This window comes from Canis aureus, chromosome X (assembly GCF_053574225.1).
Source record: "Canis aureus isolate CA01 chromosome X, VMU_Caureus_v.1.0, whole genome shotgun sequence".
NCBI classification, from domain to species: domain Eukaryota; kingdom Metazoa; phylum Chordata; class Mammalia; order Carnivora; family Canidae; genus Canis; species Canis aureus.
This window is the reverse complement of record NC_135649.1, coordinates 41221804-41242200: the sequence shown is the minus strand read 5'-3', so window position 1 is coordinate 41242200 and position 20397 is coordinate 41221804. Positions and strand designations below refer to the sequence as shown.

General features: G+C 40.2%; 1 protein-coding gene and 1 pseudogene across 4 annotated transcripts; both read left to right on the top strand.

Annotated features, from left to right (window-relative positions):
• Positions 1–533: 533 nt before the first annotated feature.
• Positions 534–1841, top strand: LOC144307632 (ER membrane protein complex subunit 2-like; annotated as a pseudogene).
• A 7127-nt stretch (positions 1842–8968) lies between these two features.
• NXT2 (nuclear transport factor 2 like export factor 2) lies at positions 8969–15930 on the top strand. Of its 4 annotated transcripts, none has more exons than XM_077890112.1 (5): positions 8969–9166; positions 10132–10219; positions 11222–11308; positions 12814–12958; positions 13854–15930. In XM_077890112.1, exons 1-5 carry the CDS (start codon positions 9069–9071, stop codon positions 14033–14035), a joined length of 600 nt encoding a protein of 199 aa, XP_077746238.1. In that variant the 5' UTR covers positions 8969–9068; the 3' UTR covers positions 14036–15930. The 4 variants fall into 4 exon arrangements, with proteins under 4 accessions (XP_077746238.1, XP_077746239.1, XP_077746241.1 ...); XM_077890113.1 differs by lacking the exon at positions 8969–9166 and adding an exon at positions 9997–10015; XM_077890115.1 differs by lacking the exons at positions 8969–9166; positions 10132–10219 and adding an exon at positions 10361–10493.
• Positions 15931–20397: the final 4467 nt, after the last annotated feature.

Here is a 20397-nt window from a genome sequence, read left to right as displayed (position 1 = left end):
CAAAGGGAGTGAAACTGTCATATGGTTCTTACATGTTTGGGGAAGTGATAGAAGTATGAATTTAAGGTGAACTAGAATAAGTCAAGGATGCATATAAGAATCTGCGGATAACCACAAAAGGAATCATAATAGAATAAATAACTAAAAAGTTATAGAAGATAAAATGGAATAATAAAAATACTTAATAAAAAGAAGTCACAAATGAAAAGATAAAGGATTGGACAGATGAACAAGTAGGAAGATGGTAGCTAGAAACCCAACTGTATTTAATAATTACTTAAAGTGTAAATGGACTAAGAACTTATATTAAAATATAAAGATTATCAGGCTACTTCTCCTTTTATAGAAAACAAAATGCAACTTCATACTGCTTACAACTGATATTAAATAAAAGGATACAGAAACGTTGGAAGTAAAAAAGGTAGTAATACATACAATGCAAATAGTGAAAAAAGAAAGTAATGCAGTTATATTTAAGAACACCAGTAGAACCCTGATACCAAGACCTAACAAGAGTACAAGAAAGGGAGGTTCTGAGAAGATGGCGAAGGTCTCAGAGCTTTACGATGTCACTTGGGAAGAAATGCGAGATAAAATGAGAAAATGGAGAGAAGAAAACTCACGAAACAGTGAGCAAATTGTGGAAGTTGGAGAGGAATTAATTAATGAATATGCTTCTAAGCTTGGAGATGATATTTGGATCATATATGAACAAGTGATGATTGCAGCCCTAGACTATGGTTGAGATGACTTGGCATTGTTTTGTCTTCAGGAGTTGAGAAGACAGTTTCCTGGCAGCCACAGAGTCAAGAGACTAACAGGCATGAGATTTGAAGCCATGGAAAGATATGATGATGCTATACAACTATATGATCGAATTTTACAAGAAGATCCAACTAACACTGCTGCAAGAAAGCCTAAGATTGCCATTCGAAAAGCCCAGGGGAAAAATGTGGAGGCCATTCGGGAACTGAATGAGTATCTGGAACAATTTGTTGGGGACCAAGAAGCCTGGCATGAACTTGCAGAACTTTATATCAATGAACACGACTATGCTAAAGCAGCCTTTTGTTTAGAGGAGCTAATGATGACTAATCCACACAACCACTTATACTGTCAGCAGTATGCTGAAGTTAAATATACCCAAGGTGGACTTGAAAACCTCGAACTTTCAAGAAAGTATTTTGCGCAGGCACTGAAACTGAACAACAGAAATATGAGAGCTTTGTTTGGGCTTTACATGTCGGCAAGTCATATTGCTTCTAATCCAAAAGCAAGTGCAAAAACAAAAAAGGACAACATGAAATATGCTAGTTGGGCAGCTAGTCAAATAAACAGAGCTTATCAGAAATCCCCATTATTTACTCTATCAAATCAAGATTCAACCATAGAAGCTAATGGTTTAGGAAGTAGAAGAATCATGATGTTAACCTGCAGCCAGAGAGTTTGCAAGTCGAAGTAAGAAGGAAACTAAAATTAAGGCAGTTGAAGACATGTTGGAAACACTGCAGATCACCCAGTCTTAAGGTTTCAGACTCTTTCACATTACATTTCACAACTGCACAGTTGAACTTATTGACCTGTGACTTATTTACTAAATGCCTAGTGCTATTTATATACTAATTTTTGTTAAGAGGGCAATTGTAAAGAATGTTTATATAAACCTAAAAATGCCTTTTATTGCTAAGCAGGAAGATGGAGAAAGTCCATGGAAGAGAGATTTAACAAGATTCATATTGATTGTACATCATTCTCTTCATATCACACATGCAGAACTTCTTTTAAGCCACAATGTGATGTAGAAATCCCATAAATAAATCATGTGATTTATTAAAAAAAAAGAGTACAAGAAAGGAAAATTGCAGTCCAAGCTCTTTCCTGAACATAGATGCAAAAATCCTAAACAAAATATTAACAAATGAATCCAGCAATGTAGACAATAAATCATGACTAAGTGGGGTTTATCCCAGTAATGGAGTCTTAGCTGAATATTTGAAAGTCATCCAATGTAATTTATTATATAGGCTGAATAAAGGAGCAAGTTGCCGATGGATGCAGAAAGGACATTTGATTGAATTTTGACATCTGTTCATGATTAAAAAAAAAATCAAACTAGGGATAAAAAGGAACATATCTAATCTAATGAAGATGTTCTTTTTAAAGCAGGAATCATACTTAAGGGTGAAATAGTAAATTCTTTTCCCTGAGATCATTGATTTGTCCATCATCCCACTGATTAATATGTATGTTGTTTCCAGTTTGAGGCTATTATAAATAAAGAATGCTTAAGAATGCTTAAGCCAGTGCTCTAATGCAACAACACAGATGACTCACACTACTGTGGAGTGCAAGAAGCCAGATGTTAGAGAGTACATACTATATGAATTCATTTACATGACATTAAATAACTGACACAAACTATGTGTGATCATAAAAGTCCTTATGGTGATTATGTTTGGGGAGTACTGATGGAGAGCAAGGAAGGAACCCACCGGGCACTGGAAATAATCTCTGTAGTGATGTAGTTACTGGTTTTGTGGGCGTATACTTTTGTGAAATCCATCAAGCACTACACTTAAAATTCATGAACATTAGGTGAATTGTATATCATTTTAAAAAACAGGGACACCTGGGTGGCACGGTGCTTGAGCATCTGCCTTCAGCTCAGGGCATGATCTTGGGGTCCTGGGGTCGAGTCCCACATCAGGATCCCTGGGGGAAGCCTGCTTCTCCCTCTACCTATGTCTCTGCCTCTCTGTGTGTGTGTCTCAAGAATAGATAAATAAAATCTTTAAAATATATATATCAGGCAAAAAAAATAAACTATATGCAATTTACAAAAGACACACCTCAACATAAGGACTTAAAGGATTTTTTTAAAAGACTTTATTTATTCATGAGAGACACAAAGACATAGGCAGAGGGAGAAGCAGGCTCCATGCAGGGAGCCAGATGTGGGACTCGATCCTAGGACTCGAGGATCATGCCCTGGGCTCAAGGCAGATGCTAAGCCGCCAAGCCACCCAGGCGTCCCAGGATTTTTTTTTAAGATTTTAATTATTTATTCATGAGAGACACAGAAAGAGAGGCAGAGACACGGGCAGAGGGAGGAGAAGCAGGCTTCATGCAAGGAGCCCGATGAGCAACTCAATCCTGGGATTCTAGAATCAGGCCCTGAGCCAAAGGCAGACACTCAATCACTGAGTCACCCAGGTGCCCAGACTCAAAGGATTGAAAATAAAATGATGATGTAAAACTTACATGAAGCAAATAATAACAAAAAATTGTTGTAGATCTATTTTAATTTCAGGCAAACATATATTTAAAGGTAAAAAGAATAGAAAAAAATTACGTGACTACATGAATCCCCTAACATTTTCTTTCTTCCCCCCTCTTTTTTTTAGAGGGAGCATTTTTTTATTTTGCTTATTTCTGGGTTTGTTTTTATTGAGTTCATGGGAACAGAAAGAAGCCTGGAGCTAGATGGCAGAGAGAATATAAGACAGAGTTGTTTTGTATGAAGGTGACTTCTCAGAGTTAAGTGAGATAAGGAAATGTTCATATTTTAGTTCCTCATCTTCTTAATTAAATGTATGCCCCTGTCTGAACCTTATGTTGCAGCAATGTCTTGACAATGACAATTCGTATTTGTCTAAGAAATATGCGGAGTGGATGAGCCAGGGTCTTAGTGGAATTTCCCCAAACCTGTGAGCTCAACCAATAGAAAAGCTGTATTGTATGTTTTGCTTCTGGAAAGAATTACTTTAAGGAAAAGAAGTTTCCAGCAGAGGGTTGCAAGAATTGTTCTCCCCTGAAGATAAGACTTGTGAATACCCCATAGAGGAGGCAATTGAAAAATAAAAAAAATAATGAGGTGAAAATGGATTATTCTCTCACTTCTTTCCTGACAAGAAGAAAAAGTTCCCTTTATAAGAAACAAGTTCATAAAAAAACAATAAAAATTAAAAAAAATTTAAAATTTAAAAAATGGGGTTGAGTGGGGGCATGGGAGGCACCTGGGTGACTCAATCAGCTAAGCATCTGACTTTTGGTTTCAGCTAGGGTCATGATCTCAGGGTCAGAGGATCAAGCCCTGAGTTGGGCTCCAGGCTTAACTAGGAGTCTGCTTGTCCCTCTCTCTCCCCCTCTGCTCCTCCACCCACTCACAGACATGCTCCCTCTCTCCATCTCTCTCTGTCAAATAAATAGATGATAGATAGGTAGATAGATAGATAGATAAAATCTTTAAAAAAAAGAAAAAGAAATTAGCTCACATCTTCACTTCTTCCAGAATGGATTCAAAATGGGGATAAAAGCAAGCTATCAGGAGGAGAAATTCTCATTTGGTCATTTTCTTTTTACCTCCTACTTTGCCTAGGTTTTTTACTCTGTGCCAGTGGTATGAAATAAATATTAAATATATGAAAAGCACATAAAGTTATTCCCTAAAAGTCTAGAAAATGTATAAATAATAAAAGTTATCCAATAACATCTTTCAAAAGATCTATCAAAGTGCCATCTAGACAAAGCTTCGGAATAGCAGAGTGAGAACATCTATAAGTTAACCCCTCCCCCAAAGCAATGAGAACACTAACTTTGTCAAAATTAACTCGTTCAGAACTCTAGAAATTAAGCAAATACTTGGAAAAATCTGAGGAGCATGTGTTCAAGAAAGACTACTGAACACCCATAAGGACATTAGCGCTTGTAGTGTTGTAACTGGATCTACTCACCTATTCCTGTACGCTGCTCCACAACTCTATGGTTGTGAAAAGACAATGCACAGAATAAGACAAACTATTTGCAAATCATATATCTGATCAGGGACTTGTATCTGGAATATGTAAAGGATAAAAAAAAACAATAATGAAAAGACAACCTATTTTTTTAAAACAAACAATGGATCTGAATAGACATTTCTCCAAAGGAGATAAACAGATGGCCAATAACCTCATAAAAAGATGTTCAAGATAATGAGGCATCAAGGCGATCCAAATGGAAACCACAGTGAGATACCACTTCCTATCCACTAGGATGACTATAATTAAAAAGATAGACAATGGCTAGTATTGGAAAGGATGTAGAGAAATAACAATCCTGGGAATGTAAATTGGTGCTGCCCCTGAGGAGAACAGTCTGGTAGTTCCTTACAACATTAAACAGGTTAAAGACAAGACAACAGGCCCCCACAGATGCAGTTGCTTATGCTAAGCAACACATCATCAAACCAAGGCTTACTTAATTACAATTTTAGCTCTCCAGGAAATGGAATCTCAAACCAGTCAATCAGGAATCACCTGATCAGTATTAGCTAGGTGATCTGCCTGATAGACCCCTACCATCCCCTAAAGAAAAAGAACCTTGCAATAACCCATCTGCTTTTTTGCTTCATAGAACTTCCTTATTCCTTCTCCCTTCTGCCTGTGAAAGTCTTTCATTTTGCACAACTCCTCAGAGCTCCTTTATGTCTGCTGGATTGGATGTTGCCCAATTGATTAATTGTTGAATAAAACCAAAAGGATCTTCAAATTTTACTGTTGAATTTTATTTTTTAACACATAAGTCGCCATATGACCCAGCAATTGCACTCCTGGATATCTCCCCAAGAGAAGTAAAAACATGTACCCTCACAAAAATGTAAACAAATGTTTATAAACGCATTATTTATAATATCCAAAAAGTGGAAACATGCCCACTAATGGATGAATGGATAAATAAAATGTGGTATAGCCATACAATGGAATACTACTCTGTAATTAAAGGAACTGGAGTATGGATACATGCTACCACATGGAAGAGCTTTGAAAACTAGGCCAAGATACATATTGTATGATTCCATTCATATGAAATGTCCAGAATAAGCAAATCCATAGAAGCAGGCGGTGGTGCCAGGAGGTGGCAGGCAAGAGGAATTGGAACTGCTAATGGGGAAGAGAAGGGGTTCTTTTCAGGCCATTGAAAAATGGTCTAAAATTTCATGGCAATGCTTGCATGACTGTGAACATACTAAGAACCACTGATCTGTACACATTAAATGGGTAAAGTACAGGGTATGTGAATTATATCTCAGCAGAGCTGTTTTTAGAAGTGCTGTCTGATGTGAATGGGCCAAAGGCGCCGAGCTAACTGAGTTGGTAGGGCATAAGACTTAATGTTGAGCAGGGTGATCAACAACCAGAGACCTAAGAGCAAGGGGCTGACTCCTCGGATCACTTCCCTGATTGTTCTAGACTAGTCCATGGTAACTCCAGAGCAAGGAGAAGATTCAGATGGGTATGGTAGTAACTCCGAGCAGCTTTAATTCCATTAGGTCTATGCTTGAGCAGGAAAAAATGGCTGCACAGCACAGCCAGAAGCAGTCCTAATTACCCCAATTTATTAAGCCTGCAGAGCACCCAACCCTCTCCTGAGCTATGCCCCTCAATACACTGAAGCTACCTAGTATGTCTCAACTTCATTCTCTTAAATAGCTGGCTGCATAATCTCTGCCATGGGTAGGGGAAATAACATTCCTCAGGCAGGGACTGCTTGTCCATAACAAAGATATCACAAAACATGTATTAACATTATTATTTCTATTTTACAGACTGGGAGACCAAGGAATGGAATGGTTAGGTAACTTGGCCAAGGTCACAGAGCTCCTCAGTAGAACGGCCAAGATCTGAATTCATGCTGGTGCCAACAACTATGTGCTTAACAAGGATGCCGTTCTGTATTCCAAGAAAAGCCCCTTCACACCCTTCCTAGTCAATCTCCCCACTTTTCATGCATGTGCAGTTATCTAGCCAAGAGCAATGCCATGTCTTGTTTGCCTGGTTACCATTTATCCCCCCAAATACAATTTTTTTTAAATTTTTTATTGGTGTTCAATTTACTAACATACAGAATAACCCCCAGTGCCCGTCACCCATTCACTCCCACCCCCCGCCCTCCTCCCCTTCTACCACCCCTAGTTCGTTTCCCAGAGTTAGCAGTCTACGTTCTGTCTCCCTTTCTGATATTTCCCACACATTTCTTCTCCCTTCCCTTATATTCCCTTTCACTATTATTTATATTCCCCAAATGAATGAGAACATATAATGTTTGTCCTTCTCCGACTGACTTACTTCACTCAGCATAATACCCTCCAGTTCCATCCACGTGGAAGCAAATGGTGGGTATTTGTCATTTCTAATAGCTGAGTAATATTCCATTGTATACAATTTTCATATGGTTTAAGTTCATTGTCCTGACCAACCAGAGCCCAACATTGTTTTCTATGTTGCTTCCCCAGCCTCCCACCTTTGTAGCACATCAATAAAAGTACTCAAAATTCCGTGCAAACATTCAGTGCAAAACTCTGAGACCTCCCTCCATCTCTAGCTCAGCTGTCCCCTTCCAATACTCTCAGCACTTCTCTCATCCCCAGCACTATTGCCTTCCCACCAATAGACACTCATCATGGCCAGAGGACAGGTCACAATCTTTGGGGCAGGTAGAAATGTAGGGAGTAAATACTTCAAAATAAGCATAATTTAGGGACAATGAGTGGCTCAGTGGTTGAGCATATGCCTTTGGCTCAGAGCATGATCCCAGGGTCCCGAGATTGAGTCCTGCATTGGGCTCCCCACAGGGAGCCTGCTTCTCCCTGTATATGTCTCTGCCTCTCTCTCTGTGTGTCTCTCATGAATAAATAAATAAAACCTTTTTTTAAAAAGTGTAGTTTAAGCACATACGTGACTAGCAGAGTGTCTAAGAGAAAAGACTTTGGGATTACACAGCTCTGGGTTGAAATTCTAGCTCCACTAGCTATGTCATCCTAGCCAATTTACTTAACCTCTTTGAATTGCAGTTTGAGTTCTTAAAATTTTAGATAATAATTTGTCTCTCTCCAGGGGTCATGAGGATTGAATGAGATTATAATAAACACCAGACACCTATTCTGAGCTCTCAATTAATAAGCATAATTACCTATAAAGCAGTAAACACAAGTCATTTTTGGCAAACAGTACTAGTTAACTTTGCCGATGTTGGTGAACAATGAGAGAGAAGTCTGGAATGGTAAATTGAGACTAGACCAAGGTAGGTCTTAAAAGATTAGAAACATGTTGGAAAAATGAGAAGTGAGAATATTTGCATATAGAGGAGGGAAAGGGAGAAGAGGATAAGGGGAGAGGAGAGGAGAGGGGAGGGATGGAAAGGATAGTGGAAAGGAGATGGGTAGGGGAGCAGAGTAGAAGGGAGGGGGAGGGGTGGGTACTGGCAGGGAGGGGGAGGGATGGAAAGGGGAGGGGAATGGAAGGGAGAGGAGGTAGGGAAGGGGAGGAGGGGAAGAGTCGAAGAAAGGGAGGGCGCAGTGGAAGGTAAGGTGGAGGGGAGCAGAGCAGAAGAGGGGGTGGGGACTGGCAGGGAGAGGGGGAGGGAAGGGGAGGGAAGGGGAGGATATGGGAGGGGTCAGCGGAAGGGAGGGGGCAGCAGAAGGGAGGGGGAGAGGAGGTGAGGAAGGGGGGAGAGAGAGAGAGAGAGGTTGCCTAAAAAATGAGCCAAATTGAGCAAGTTACTTGGAATTCCTCTGTAGTTCATAAATGTTCTGTTTATTGTCTAGAACTCCCATTACATTGTGAACGTTATGTGGAGAACCTTGCATAACGTGGTAGTCCATAGTAAGTGTTCAATATTTTTTGAACAAACAAGTGAATTACGATGATGGGGGTGCTAAAAATAGAGTCCAAGAATTCAAGCATAGATGACTGAAAGAATACAGAAGATTGGAATTGCAGAGGAATTAAGGAGTTTAAATTTTGGACTCTTAAGAGTTCGAGAAACCTGTAAAGCATTTCTGCTGTTCATATCTAGTGAAATTCCATAAGCGGAACTGGACATCGACGGTGGGGGCTGGAGATGTGTCGTGAAGATTTATTAGCATATGAATAGCAGTTGAAGTCACGTGGGAGGAAGGAGGTTTTTAAATAAGAGACACCCCCGGAAGTGACGCCAGTAAGAGGGGCGCAGGGGAAGAAAGTCAGTCTGCCTGCAGTTGAAGGTAGTCTGAAGAGCGGAGCGCTGTGGGGGGCAAATAAGATTCAAATATGAGAAGATTCAGAAGAGACTGGGCTCATAGAAGGGACTCAGGAAGATACCAAAGAAGGAGAGAATATTTTGATGAGCCAGAAACCAGCTATTCGAGGTAAGACTATAGCGATAGCTAATTGATTTAACCATGCAGAAGCTGTTGGTGCCTTTGAGGTGAACGGTTTTAAAGGATGCTGGAGAGTGAAATCAGGTTGTAGTGGTAGTTAAATTGCTTGAGCTTGAACCCCAATTAGTTTGTGACTCTCAGTGGGTTCCTTAATCACAATGTGCCTTAGCTATAAACTGGAGATGGTTACCTCATAGCATTATTAAAGTAATACGTGAATATCGATTAAAATGCTTAGAAAATTACATTGCTCGTGGTCACCACGCAGTAAAATTTTAGTTGCAGTTAGAAAGTAGGCTGCAGAAGGTGGTGAATGGCAAGGTTTGCTAATCTTCATTTGGAGTCTGAGACCAAAATTTGGGCATGAAGGAACTTGATAAGCCTTTTCTTATGAATAGCAGAAAACCAAATCATGAATAATTTTAGGAATGCTGCTGAGACCGTTGGGATTCGATTTAGTGAGGCTAGATTCTTCCAGAATGTTCCAGAACTTTAAACCGTTCTTTGCCAGTCATGCGCAGTGTGGTGGCATCCCTCCCCAAACTCCACCCCTTTTTCCTATAGTCTACAGTTCCAGTAGGTGTCTCCTCGCGTTTCTCGTTGGTCTTCTGCTATCCTTGGCCCCGCCTCCTGGCGCAAAGAAGTCCCCCTATTGGGCCATTTAGATTTTTTTTTTCTTGTCCCGCTTCGTGAGGGAAATGGATACTTTTACTTGGAGTATCTAGTTTACGAAAGCAGAGAATTTTTTTCTTCCCAACCAAGTAGATAAATAGCAACCAAATGAATAGAGGAGGCAGATGGGAGGGTACGGTCGGAACTGAAGGAAGTGTACTTAAGGTTGGAACATCGGGGTGCTTTTAACAACGGACCGAGCTACTTCCGGGAGAGAATGGGCGGGTAGAGAATTCGGCGTTTGGCGGGTTTAGCTGTCTTCCTAAATTTTGGTCCTGCAGCAGCCGAGGGCGCCCGACACGTGAAGAGGTAGTGACGCCGCCACTGCCGGAACAAGCTGCTTCGGGGTCCCTCATGGCCACGTCTGTGGTGAGTGCCGGGGCCACTGCAGGGTGCCGGGGCGCCGCGGCTCGGGCAGCTGAGGGGAGGGGCGCTGGGGCGGGCAGCCTGGTGGTCACGTGGTCCCGTGGCGAATCAGGGCCGGGCCCGCTGGGCTCCGGGGCGGGGCCCGCTTTCTGTAGCCCCCTTGGGTCGCGAGCCCACAGATTCCCCCGCCGCCCCCACCCCTTGGCGTCCGTGCAGTCCCTTTCGGTTGCTGCCAAGGACCCCGAGATGAGAGTTGGCGGGAAGCGGAAATGTTGGGGTCTGTTTATGGCTTGCGATTTTTTATTCTCTATCATCTCCCTCTCTGAATGACTTTCGATATCCTGACAGGGAAATGAAACGGATTCTTAATTCAAATAATAGGCTGGGCTCGGCGAATGGCTGGGAGAAAGGTACCTATTAAATCATCCGGCAGAAGAAAAACCCCAACAGCATTTCTCTCCTTCGGTTCGACAATTCTTTACAAATGCCGGTGAATTTTTCCGTCATGTGTAGAAGTTTCCTAACTATATAGTTTTTCAAGCATTTCATCGAACTTCGTTTTATACTCCATTTTTTCCCCCACTGAGTAACTCTTTGTCCTGAGTTCTGGCTTAAAGAGGGAATTCAGCACTTCCACCACCACCCTGCCCTTTATAAGGTTCAGACCACATCGTTTTTTTAAGGTGAATGTTTTGTAAGAGATTGGAAGCGTAAGGTACTTCCAGTACCAGTTACCAAGCAAACATAAATTCATATTTGAAATGAGAAAAAAATTCACTATTGAGGGATGAGTATGTCCTAAACACATGTACTTTAAAATGGGGGAAAATAAAAAAACTGGAAACTTTTGAACCCTGACCTTTATAATGTCCAAATATCGATGGAAGAATGTGAACTGTGTATGCAGCTACAAAGTGATTGAAATACGTGACCAGCTTTTGTTCGTTTTCTCTTTGTTAGGAGTTGGAGGGGTGGTAATGTGCACTTCTGAATTTTTTCTTATAGGACTTTAAAACTCACGTAGATCAGGCATGTAGAGCTGCTGAGGAATTTGTCAATATTTACTATGAGACAATGGACAAAAGAAGACGGGTGAGCCTTATAGACTCTACTACACTTTGTTAAGTACCAGGGTTTTTTGTTTTGCTTTTTGTCTTTTTGTAGCCATCCAGTCATCTGACTTGCATAAGTGATAACTGTGGGCTTGTTCTTTAAAAGTGCATTTTTTAAGGGAAGGATTGATTATGATACTCTGGAAATGTGGGCTCTGGAGTCCCTCTCTCAGCTTTGCATTTACCTAACTCTGTGACCTTGGGTAAATTGTTAATCTCTCTTATTCTCTAGTTTTAGGGAGAGTAAATGGGAATTAACTTACTGCACTTGACATGGGGTTTGACATATATTTACTCAAATATGTTACCTTTTTTAACGCTGTCATTCAGCCAGTATACTTAAAACAGTATCAGTGCTAGTGAAGGAGTGTGCCATTACAGGGAATGTTCCTTGAACTGTTTAATTTCATATATTATTAATTTCTGATTAAAGCTCAAAGCTGTAGTTGGCACTCACAAACAGGATCCACATGGCTTGGATACTTTAAGTTTTCAACAGAGCAAGTTACTTCATCAGCTTTTTTTGTTGTGATTTATCCTTGAGTCCTATCTTCTAAGTTAACTTTCAGTATGTGCTGGAGTCTTGCCTAGGTCTCTTATTGGCATAAGATTGTTTTAGAGAGCTTTCCTTTATGCTGCATGTACAGAAATTAATCTCTAAGAATTTCTATTTTTTTAAGGTAGAAGATAAAAGAAGCTTCTGGTACAGCACAAGGGCAAGGGCCTGACAATGGATGTTTATTGTGTCTTGCTGCTTTCAAAAATAAAGCAGCAAAAAAAAGGCAACATAGTTTTATTACCAGAGTCCAGATAACAGGCTGTTCTTTTAATCCAAGTGAAATTTTAGGATTAAGCAAATGTGTCCTGTGACGCTTAACTCCTGTAACTAACTCTTGTGCCTAAGGGGTTAACTGTTGAATTTTGCTTTATCTGGGCCTTAACTTACCTGACTTAGCAAAGACTGCATTGGCAAGTACTTTTGATTCCTTTGAACAAAATAGGCTGTTTGAGTAGTAGTAAAAGGAATTTTTCCTAAAACATAGGACATCAAATGGCTCAAACATTAAGTGGCTCACGTGTATATAAACACTAGGGCTGAAGTGTACCGGTGGAATCTGATTGACATCTTGAATTCTCAGAACTGGAAACTAAAGGGAGACTAAAACTGGTTTGGGTTGAAGCTTGTAATCATTTAATTCATTTTAGCAAACAAAGTAAAACTCTAAAACCCTCTTTTAGTTTGGATGCACAGTGTTTTCATGGCTAAAGTGAGATGATATCTATTAAAGTCAAGGTGATAAGGCATATGCTTTGTTCCCGTTATCTTCTAGTGGGAGGGGAGGGGCGCTGAGGAGAGAGGAGATGGAGGTAGGTAGAACCATGGAAATGTCTATATGCCTCCTGTAACCCTTCGATCCATTTCTATAAAATGCTTCCCCAGGAACAGAAATCTTTACCATTTTTTCCCTTTTTTTTTTCTTTAAGGCACTAACCCGGCTGTATCTGGAGAAGGCCACTTTAATATGGAATGGAAATGTTGTTACAGGGCTGGAGGCCCTAGCTAATTTTTTTGAGATGTTGCCTTCTAGTGAGTTCCAGGTCAATATGTTAGATTGCCAACCAGTTCATGGTAAGACCATGGTCTTTCAGTGTCGTCTTTTTTCCTTTAGTGAGCACTGAGCTTGAACACCAAAAGCAGCAAGCAACTTTTAGCCATAGAAGCAATTACTCTTTGAACAACTTAAAAATGAAAAATTCAGTCAGATCAAACTTTTGGTCTTCCTTTAGTTCCATCTCATTCCAGAGGACCGCAAGTAGGTTTTGATGGATTGTGTGCTTATGGTTTATTAGAAGTTAGTGAGAAATTAAGGCTTAATGGGATTTTGGTTGATGGGAGAAGACCAATTATCCCTTGTCCCTATATAAACAGCTGCGTTTTGTACCTTGAAATGTTTCCAGAAAAAAATTATACCAATATCTGATTAATATGTTTTATTATCTTAAAACCTGCTGAAATTTGATGGAAGAAATTTATTCTGTTACACGAAAAAATGATTTGGCAAGAGAGAATTTGGTTCAAAGTAGATTGATGCGATATGTAAGATTAACCTCTAGGTAGGGTCCTAAGTGTCAGAAGTAGTAGTTTAGGGTGATTTTTCCCCCCTTCATAGCTTAAGAAAGCATAAGAAAAAGCTCTGTTAGAAGCCCTGTGAAATATTAATGAATACAGTAACCGAATGGTCCTGTGCTGGGTATAAGCTCTTCATTTTGAAACTTTACCCTAAATCCTTCTGGACTAAAAATAATTTTAATATGCTTTGAAATGATAATTTTCTACCTCTAGGGGCACATGCTCAATATTGTCCTCAAGGCAAAGAAAGTTTATGAAAGGTTTTTTCTGTGTTGTGTTTGAAGCAACGTAGTTTAAGCCGGAAAATCTGCTTAGAGATAGAAACTGATCTCTTTTTTTTTTTTTTTTTTTATTTATTTATTTTTTTTATCTCTTTTTTTCTATGTGGGCAAAGAGCAAGCTACTCAGGCCCAGACTACAGTTCTCGTTGTGACCAGTGGAATTGTGAAGTTTGATGGAAACAAACAACACTACTTCAACCAGAACTTCCTGCTGACTGCCCAGTCTACTCCTAACAACACTGTGTGGAAGATTGCAAGTGATTGCTTCCGTTTCCAAGATTGGGCTAGTACTTAAAAGGGGGCAAAAGTCCATTCTTCTTTGGTCCATTAGTTCCAGCAACAGAAATTTATGTGAAGTAATTCATTTCATTATGGAAGCACTATAAACTAATAAGTGCTGAAACTCTGTTTTCTTTAATACTTTTTTTATTCCTAGCAGCACCTTTTTTAGCAGCTGCCTGTTTGGATCATTGCCCTTAAAAGCTTTAATGCTAGTTTTTTACATGCCTTATATACATTTCACTAATAACATTCTTACAGTAATACTGTACACATGGTCTCTGTATTAATATACTCACTGTGAGCCCAGCCTATTGCAAAAATGAAATTCTTTTGTAATACTATCTATGGGATATCAGCACAAAGTAACTCTCTGGGAAAAAGTGGAGTTTTTTGGTCATTGTTACTAGCTTAATTTCTTAGTAAGACACATACCTATTTTCAGTATTGCTGGTAATGCAATTGTAATGTAAGGCTTTTCCAAATCCATTCAGTGAAGGCATTACTAATTTAGGTTTGCGCATAGCTACTCTGACATACTAGCACGTAGAGATGTTCGGTAGTCTTTCTTCGTGTTAAGTGTTTTATGTTGGCATGTTTTCTTACAGAGTGAATCTACTAAAACGTTCCCAGTTGATACTTGAGTATTGTATTACTCAGTGATTTAAAAGCAGAACTACTTAAAAAGATTTCTCTTGGCAGCTCCAAGTTTGTAACTTTAGGTAACAAATGATAGTAGGACTCATAGCTTTAATGGGAGAATGGGGAGTGAGAAATGGAGAGATCCAAGGTTGGCCAAAAAATAAGAACGGTGGCCAAATGGTAAATGTTTGGTACTTGTTTTCTACCTCCTAAAAATGTAGCCTATTTTTAGGATTTAAGTCATAAATTAGCCTTCTAAATGGTCCTACGTGTGAGAAGCAATAACCCTGACCCTGCAGGGTCTGACAGGAAAGTGGGAAACCAAGCCATTGCTCTCTCTTCGGGACACTCTTCACTTCTAAGTCTTCCATGTGAACTTCAGGCCAGAAGTCTCCTATGTATTACCCACCCCCTGAAATAAGTGATTTCTTCTGTGTTTTACACTGTTGGCTGTGTTTTTCTTTCTTTTTTACTTATTTAAAGTTAAAATTATTTAATATGATTTGTTTTTCTGTTGAGCAAATAGAACTATTGTAAGGCATGTTCCTGTCATGTGGCTAGCTCTGTCTTTTTAAAGAGCAAATAGAGGACAGCAGATTTTCATAAGCCCCTACACTTCAAAAGAACAAATTGATTCATGTTATATCTTGACATATAAAGAGAAAAGGCTAGCTTTGTTTTTTGTAAAACTTTAAAGTTTTCTCCATGCTTTTGTTCATCATTTCGGTGTTTTTAAGTGAAAGGTGCCAGCTTCGTTTCTCCATTGCAACTCAAATATAAGGTTTCTTATCGCTTACTTTGGAAAGCAGAAGTTCCTTTACCCTTGACCCAAACTGCATGTTTCACTTCTGATGTGTTAACAGAATAGAATTAAATATTGGAAAAGGGGGTGGAACTGAAATTTAGACCCACAGTCTCTTATACTGCTGATCAAAACTTAAACATTATAGTCTACTCAGAGTGAGCTTATTCTCATTTTAGAATGGCTGTTTACATCTATGCCTTCAGCAGCAAATAATCAGTGCCTAACACTGACCTTTCCCTGGTAGAGAACAATCTCAAGTAAAAAGCTGCATATAACTAGCAATAACTGAATTGAGTGGTTATATTGTATGTTTTAAGACTTCTGTATGCATTGCTCTTTCCAAACTCTGTATAACTTTTAAATGGCTGGAACTACTCTTGTATGGACTAAGACTGTATTTTTGACATGCACATATTTTTGTAACTTGAAAAAAATAAAATTTGCCTTGTGACAAGTTTTCTCAAGCTTGTTTTAAGGTCTTTTGATTTTTTTTTTTTGAGACGCCAGAAGAGGTAGTTCTTTACAATATAAAGTTTTTCAGATTAAAAAACAAACACAATAGAATGTTGATAACAGTGGTTGACAACCTAGATTTTGTCTTCTCTCTAGTTCACCTTGTTCTTTTCCTACCAAATAATCACTCACGGGATCATCTGTTTGAGGTAGCGGTGAGGTTTCTGGTGAGATGTTGGAAATTTTAACCTTGGGAAACTTTAGCCCAAATGCTGGGGTCAGCAGGCAGTTAAGCCAAAAGACAGTTGGTTTCCAGAAAGAATGGTTCCAGTAGTGTCAATTCTACATTAAAAATAAGTCACTAGGCACTTGGATGGGAGTGAGAAGAGGCAACAGCCCTTGAAACTATCTACCACTTTTCATTTCTTCACAAATACACTTATTTTTCACAATTAAATATCCCTGAAATTGGTATGGATCCTAAATTTCTGCCAAATCATAGTTTAATTGGCTTCCCCCCCCTTTTCTCAGTTGTACCAAAAATACCGGCACATCTCACAATCAATGGCCTCTTCAATAATAATACTGATGAAGTGCAGTAACGTATTTCCTCTCTAAAAATGATTAGGAGTCTACTTAGGTCTAAATCTGTGGTCATGTGACTGGATGATGGGCATTACAGAGATCACATGATAGAATGAACACTGGGTGTTGTATACAACTGATGAATCACTGAATTCTACATATGAAACTAATGCACTTATATTTTAATTGAATTTAAAATAAGTAAATAAATAGATTTGGGCATAGTGAAAGGAAAAGGCTGTGAGCTAGTAACTCATGACTCCCGATTCTTTCAAGTTACTTGTACGACTAGCTTTGTATGGCTGGAAGAGCTACAGACCTTATTTAAACATGCATGAGCCTTGTTGAATTGTAGTCTTAACATGTGCCTGGTTTTTGGAAATTACCTGGTAATACAGGATGTGTCAAAAAAGATAATCCCAGTGAGGTTAAAGGGCATATGTGGTGTTTGGGAAAGGAGCAAGCAGTCCAAAAGCAAGAAGATACCATGAGTTGTCTTATTCTGGAATATTGCTGAATTGACTGAAAACTACTGAGGCAGGAAATTCAGTAGAAGGGAACTTCACTTGCAGATTTTTGTTATTTAATATGGGGTATTTATCCATTGGGACCATAACAAAAGGAGCGGAAACTGAATGGAAAAAAATCAGACAGGAAGACAAAGCATGAGAGACTTGTAACTCTAGGAAACGAACTGAGGGTTGCTGGAGAGGAGGTGGGTGGGGGATGGGGTAACTGGGTGACAGGCATTAAGGAGGGCATGTGATAATACAGGGGTATATAATAAAAATAATACAAGGTATATAAAAGACAAACATGGTATAAAGGATAAATATCTAGGGGGAAGTGGTAGGACATAGTTGGCTTTTGGATTTAACAGTTGGCTCTGTACAATGAAAATATTTCATCCAAACACTTAGCTATCAAACCACTGTATTCTAATATTTTCCACCCTTTTGTCAAATGCAGCTTTCTGTAAAAGAGTTCTCGGTGACCATCTATGGACCATATAGGTCAGTCTTGCTTCCTAGAGAAGCACTAAAAAGAGGGAACATCTTGGAGTAACATATCCGATGAAGGGGTCTTAGGATACAGCTTTCATCTGGATTGAGGCATATGCATCTTCTAGATCAGTGGCTTTCAAAGGTTTTGCTCTAACACACAATAAGTATGAAATATCACAACCCATCACACAGATGCATAAATGTAACAAACTAAATGTTCAAAAGAAAACTCATGCCTACTACTTGTAAGTTGTTTCTGGTACTTTCTATTTCATTGTAATAATTTTTTTAATTCTGATCACAGCCTGCTGAATAGATTTTTACAACTTCTTCGTGGATTGTAGCAGCAGTTTGGAAAGGACAAAAAGGAGCAAGCATGTAATTTTAACTGTCACTTTCTAGTAGGGCTTGGTGTTGGGGTGGCTTCCAAAAAGCAATGTCACCATGACTTACAAGAGATCAAAAACTTCCTCCTCTCATATTTGCAGAAGGCCATAAAGGGTGGCATTGTTTTCCTTCCATTCCTTATCTTGCACCCAAAGTTCAAAGCCTAAGAGGGCAACTGTTTAGTCTTTAGGCAGAATCTGAGAGCAGTGTATGTGAGATGAAAAGGACTCAAAATCAGGAGGAGGCCACCCTATTTCAAGTGTCCAAGAATAGCATTGAGGAGGCATTCTGGCAGAAACACCCTAAACGCAGTCTGATAACTGCAATAAACTGTTTTGGTCTATTTTAAGTCAATTGTATGTATTTTCCCCTTTCCCTTTTTTCTTGAACATTCTGGACTTTGTGTATTGGCTCCCTGGTTTAACAAAGGCTGTGGTAGTCTCGAAGTCAATCCTGGCCCCAAACCCAAAGGAGATCTGTATTCTAGGGCTGATCTGTGCCTGCTGTGCTGTGTGTGACCTGTGGTGATTCCTGCACTGTGGGCCTGTCTTCAGGTGTTAAATGAAGATTCGCCCTATCTGGCCCACCAGGTAGTTATGAGGGTTGAATAAGAGAAGAATGTGACAGAGCTGCACCAGAGGATGGCTGTATGTTCTTGGCTCAGTCATGGGCTTCGGCCTCTCGCCAAATTCTGTTTCTTTTAGGCTAAAATCCAGTGATCCGAGACTGCCGTCCACAACCACAACTTGCCACTGCCTGTGTGAGATTTCTTCAACTCCCCAACAAGGCTCAGATTAGATCAATTATAGGACTATTTTCCCAGACAAAAGCGATTGAGGCCCTTAAAGGGAAGCAAGAATAGCGATTTGCAGATGTCTTCTTGAGAGGTCTTTCTGTATGGGCAGGGGGGGCGGAGTGTGCCGGTAATGGCCAGGAACATTACTGATTCCAATTCTCTTACACCAGGGCAGGAAATCAGGGAGAGGGGTCTGTAACACTGGGAGCCCTGAGCTTCCTGAGCCACCTGAACTTCGTTCCCCTGTCCTTTTGCACTGATTTCTCTAATCTTCCCTGTCGGTGCCCCCCAGAATTGCCAGTGATCTGGACCCAATCTCAGAGCTAGTAATTCATTGGCTTTGGGTATTGCCAGAGCAAGAAAATGCAAGCCTGGGAGAAGGGACCAGAGGAGAAATTGAGCTGGTGGGGCCAAGGGGGTAGGGTGGGGTGGGGACAATTGGATAGATGTTGCTTTCCAGGCAACTGGAAATAAAAAGGAAATTGGAGAGAGAGACCAAAAAATCGAGCCTCCCTCAGAAGATTTATAATCACTCTGGGGAGGGAAGGCCTGGTGGTTAAGGAAGCCCTTCCACTTGCAGAATAAGAGCTGAAGCTACAAACAAATAGACTCACGCATCTCTGGGAGGTCAGTGGCAAAAGTAGGGACTGGAGGGCCTCCTGCCTCCATGCCCCTTCCTTCCATCCTTTCTGGGGCTCTCCTTTTTCTTCCCAAGGTCCCCAGAGTTGCAGACTCGGGCCTGTCCTCTCCTCAAATCCCTCTTCCCATCCCATCTAGAACTTCATTGCCCTAAGAGTCATTTTCTCACACCCCACCCTCTGTTTTCAGGTTAAGTTTGTTAACTCATAAGCTCATTGTGGAATTGATTGGCTTCTGTGTCTTGGGCTTGTTGCACTTGGTCCGGAAGCAGCTGGAACAATACTGGAACTCAACCGGCCACTAATCTGAGCTCTTTGGACATGTTTTGTGTGTGAGGAATGGGAGGGATTTGATTGATGCCCCTCAAACTCTCCCTTGCAGAAAGCAAACTTCTATATACTCTACTGTGGGCTATAAATGAGCCCAGCATATAACCTCCCAAATATCTTACCAATTATGCATTCTTTTAACTTCTGTTCACAGTGAGGGAGGTCTTTGTTTCCATTGCCACTCTCACCCAGTTGTTAGTGGCCTGAGAACACTTCCAAACCCCATTTATGCCCCCATACCTCTCAGCCTCCAGAGCCCCTTTGGCAGCAGCCAAGGAAAGCACTAGAACGTAGTGTCAGTATGAGCTAATGGGTCAACTTGGAGTCAGAGACATGGAGGTGAAGTGGGGACTTGCCACTTGCTACCTGTGTGATCCTTTAGCAAGTTAATAATCCTCTAGCACAGCCCCTCCTTCCTCATCTACAAAAGGCGGATGTAATACTTACCTTGCAATACTTCACTTATGGTGAAGCCTGCATGAGCTAAAAGCTGTACTGTGCCTGGCACACAGTAATAACATAGCTAACTGCCATTAACCAGTTACCTACATGTACCAGGCAATGCTGAGCACCTCACGTGCATTATTATCTCATTTGACCTTAAGAATAGGTGACCTTAACCACTCTGATAGAATTAGACACTTGATGAATGGTAGTGGATCCTAGAATTGCCATGTCCTACATTCTTAAATCCAAGTCTGAGGGAGACTTAGCCCAATGTATATGTGCGCCCACCCA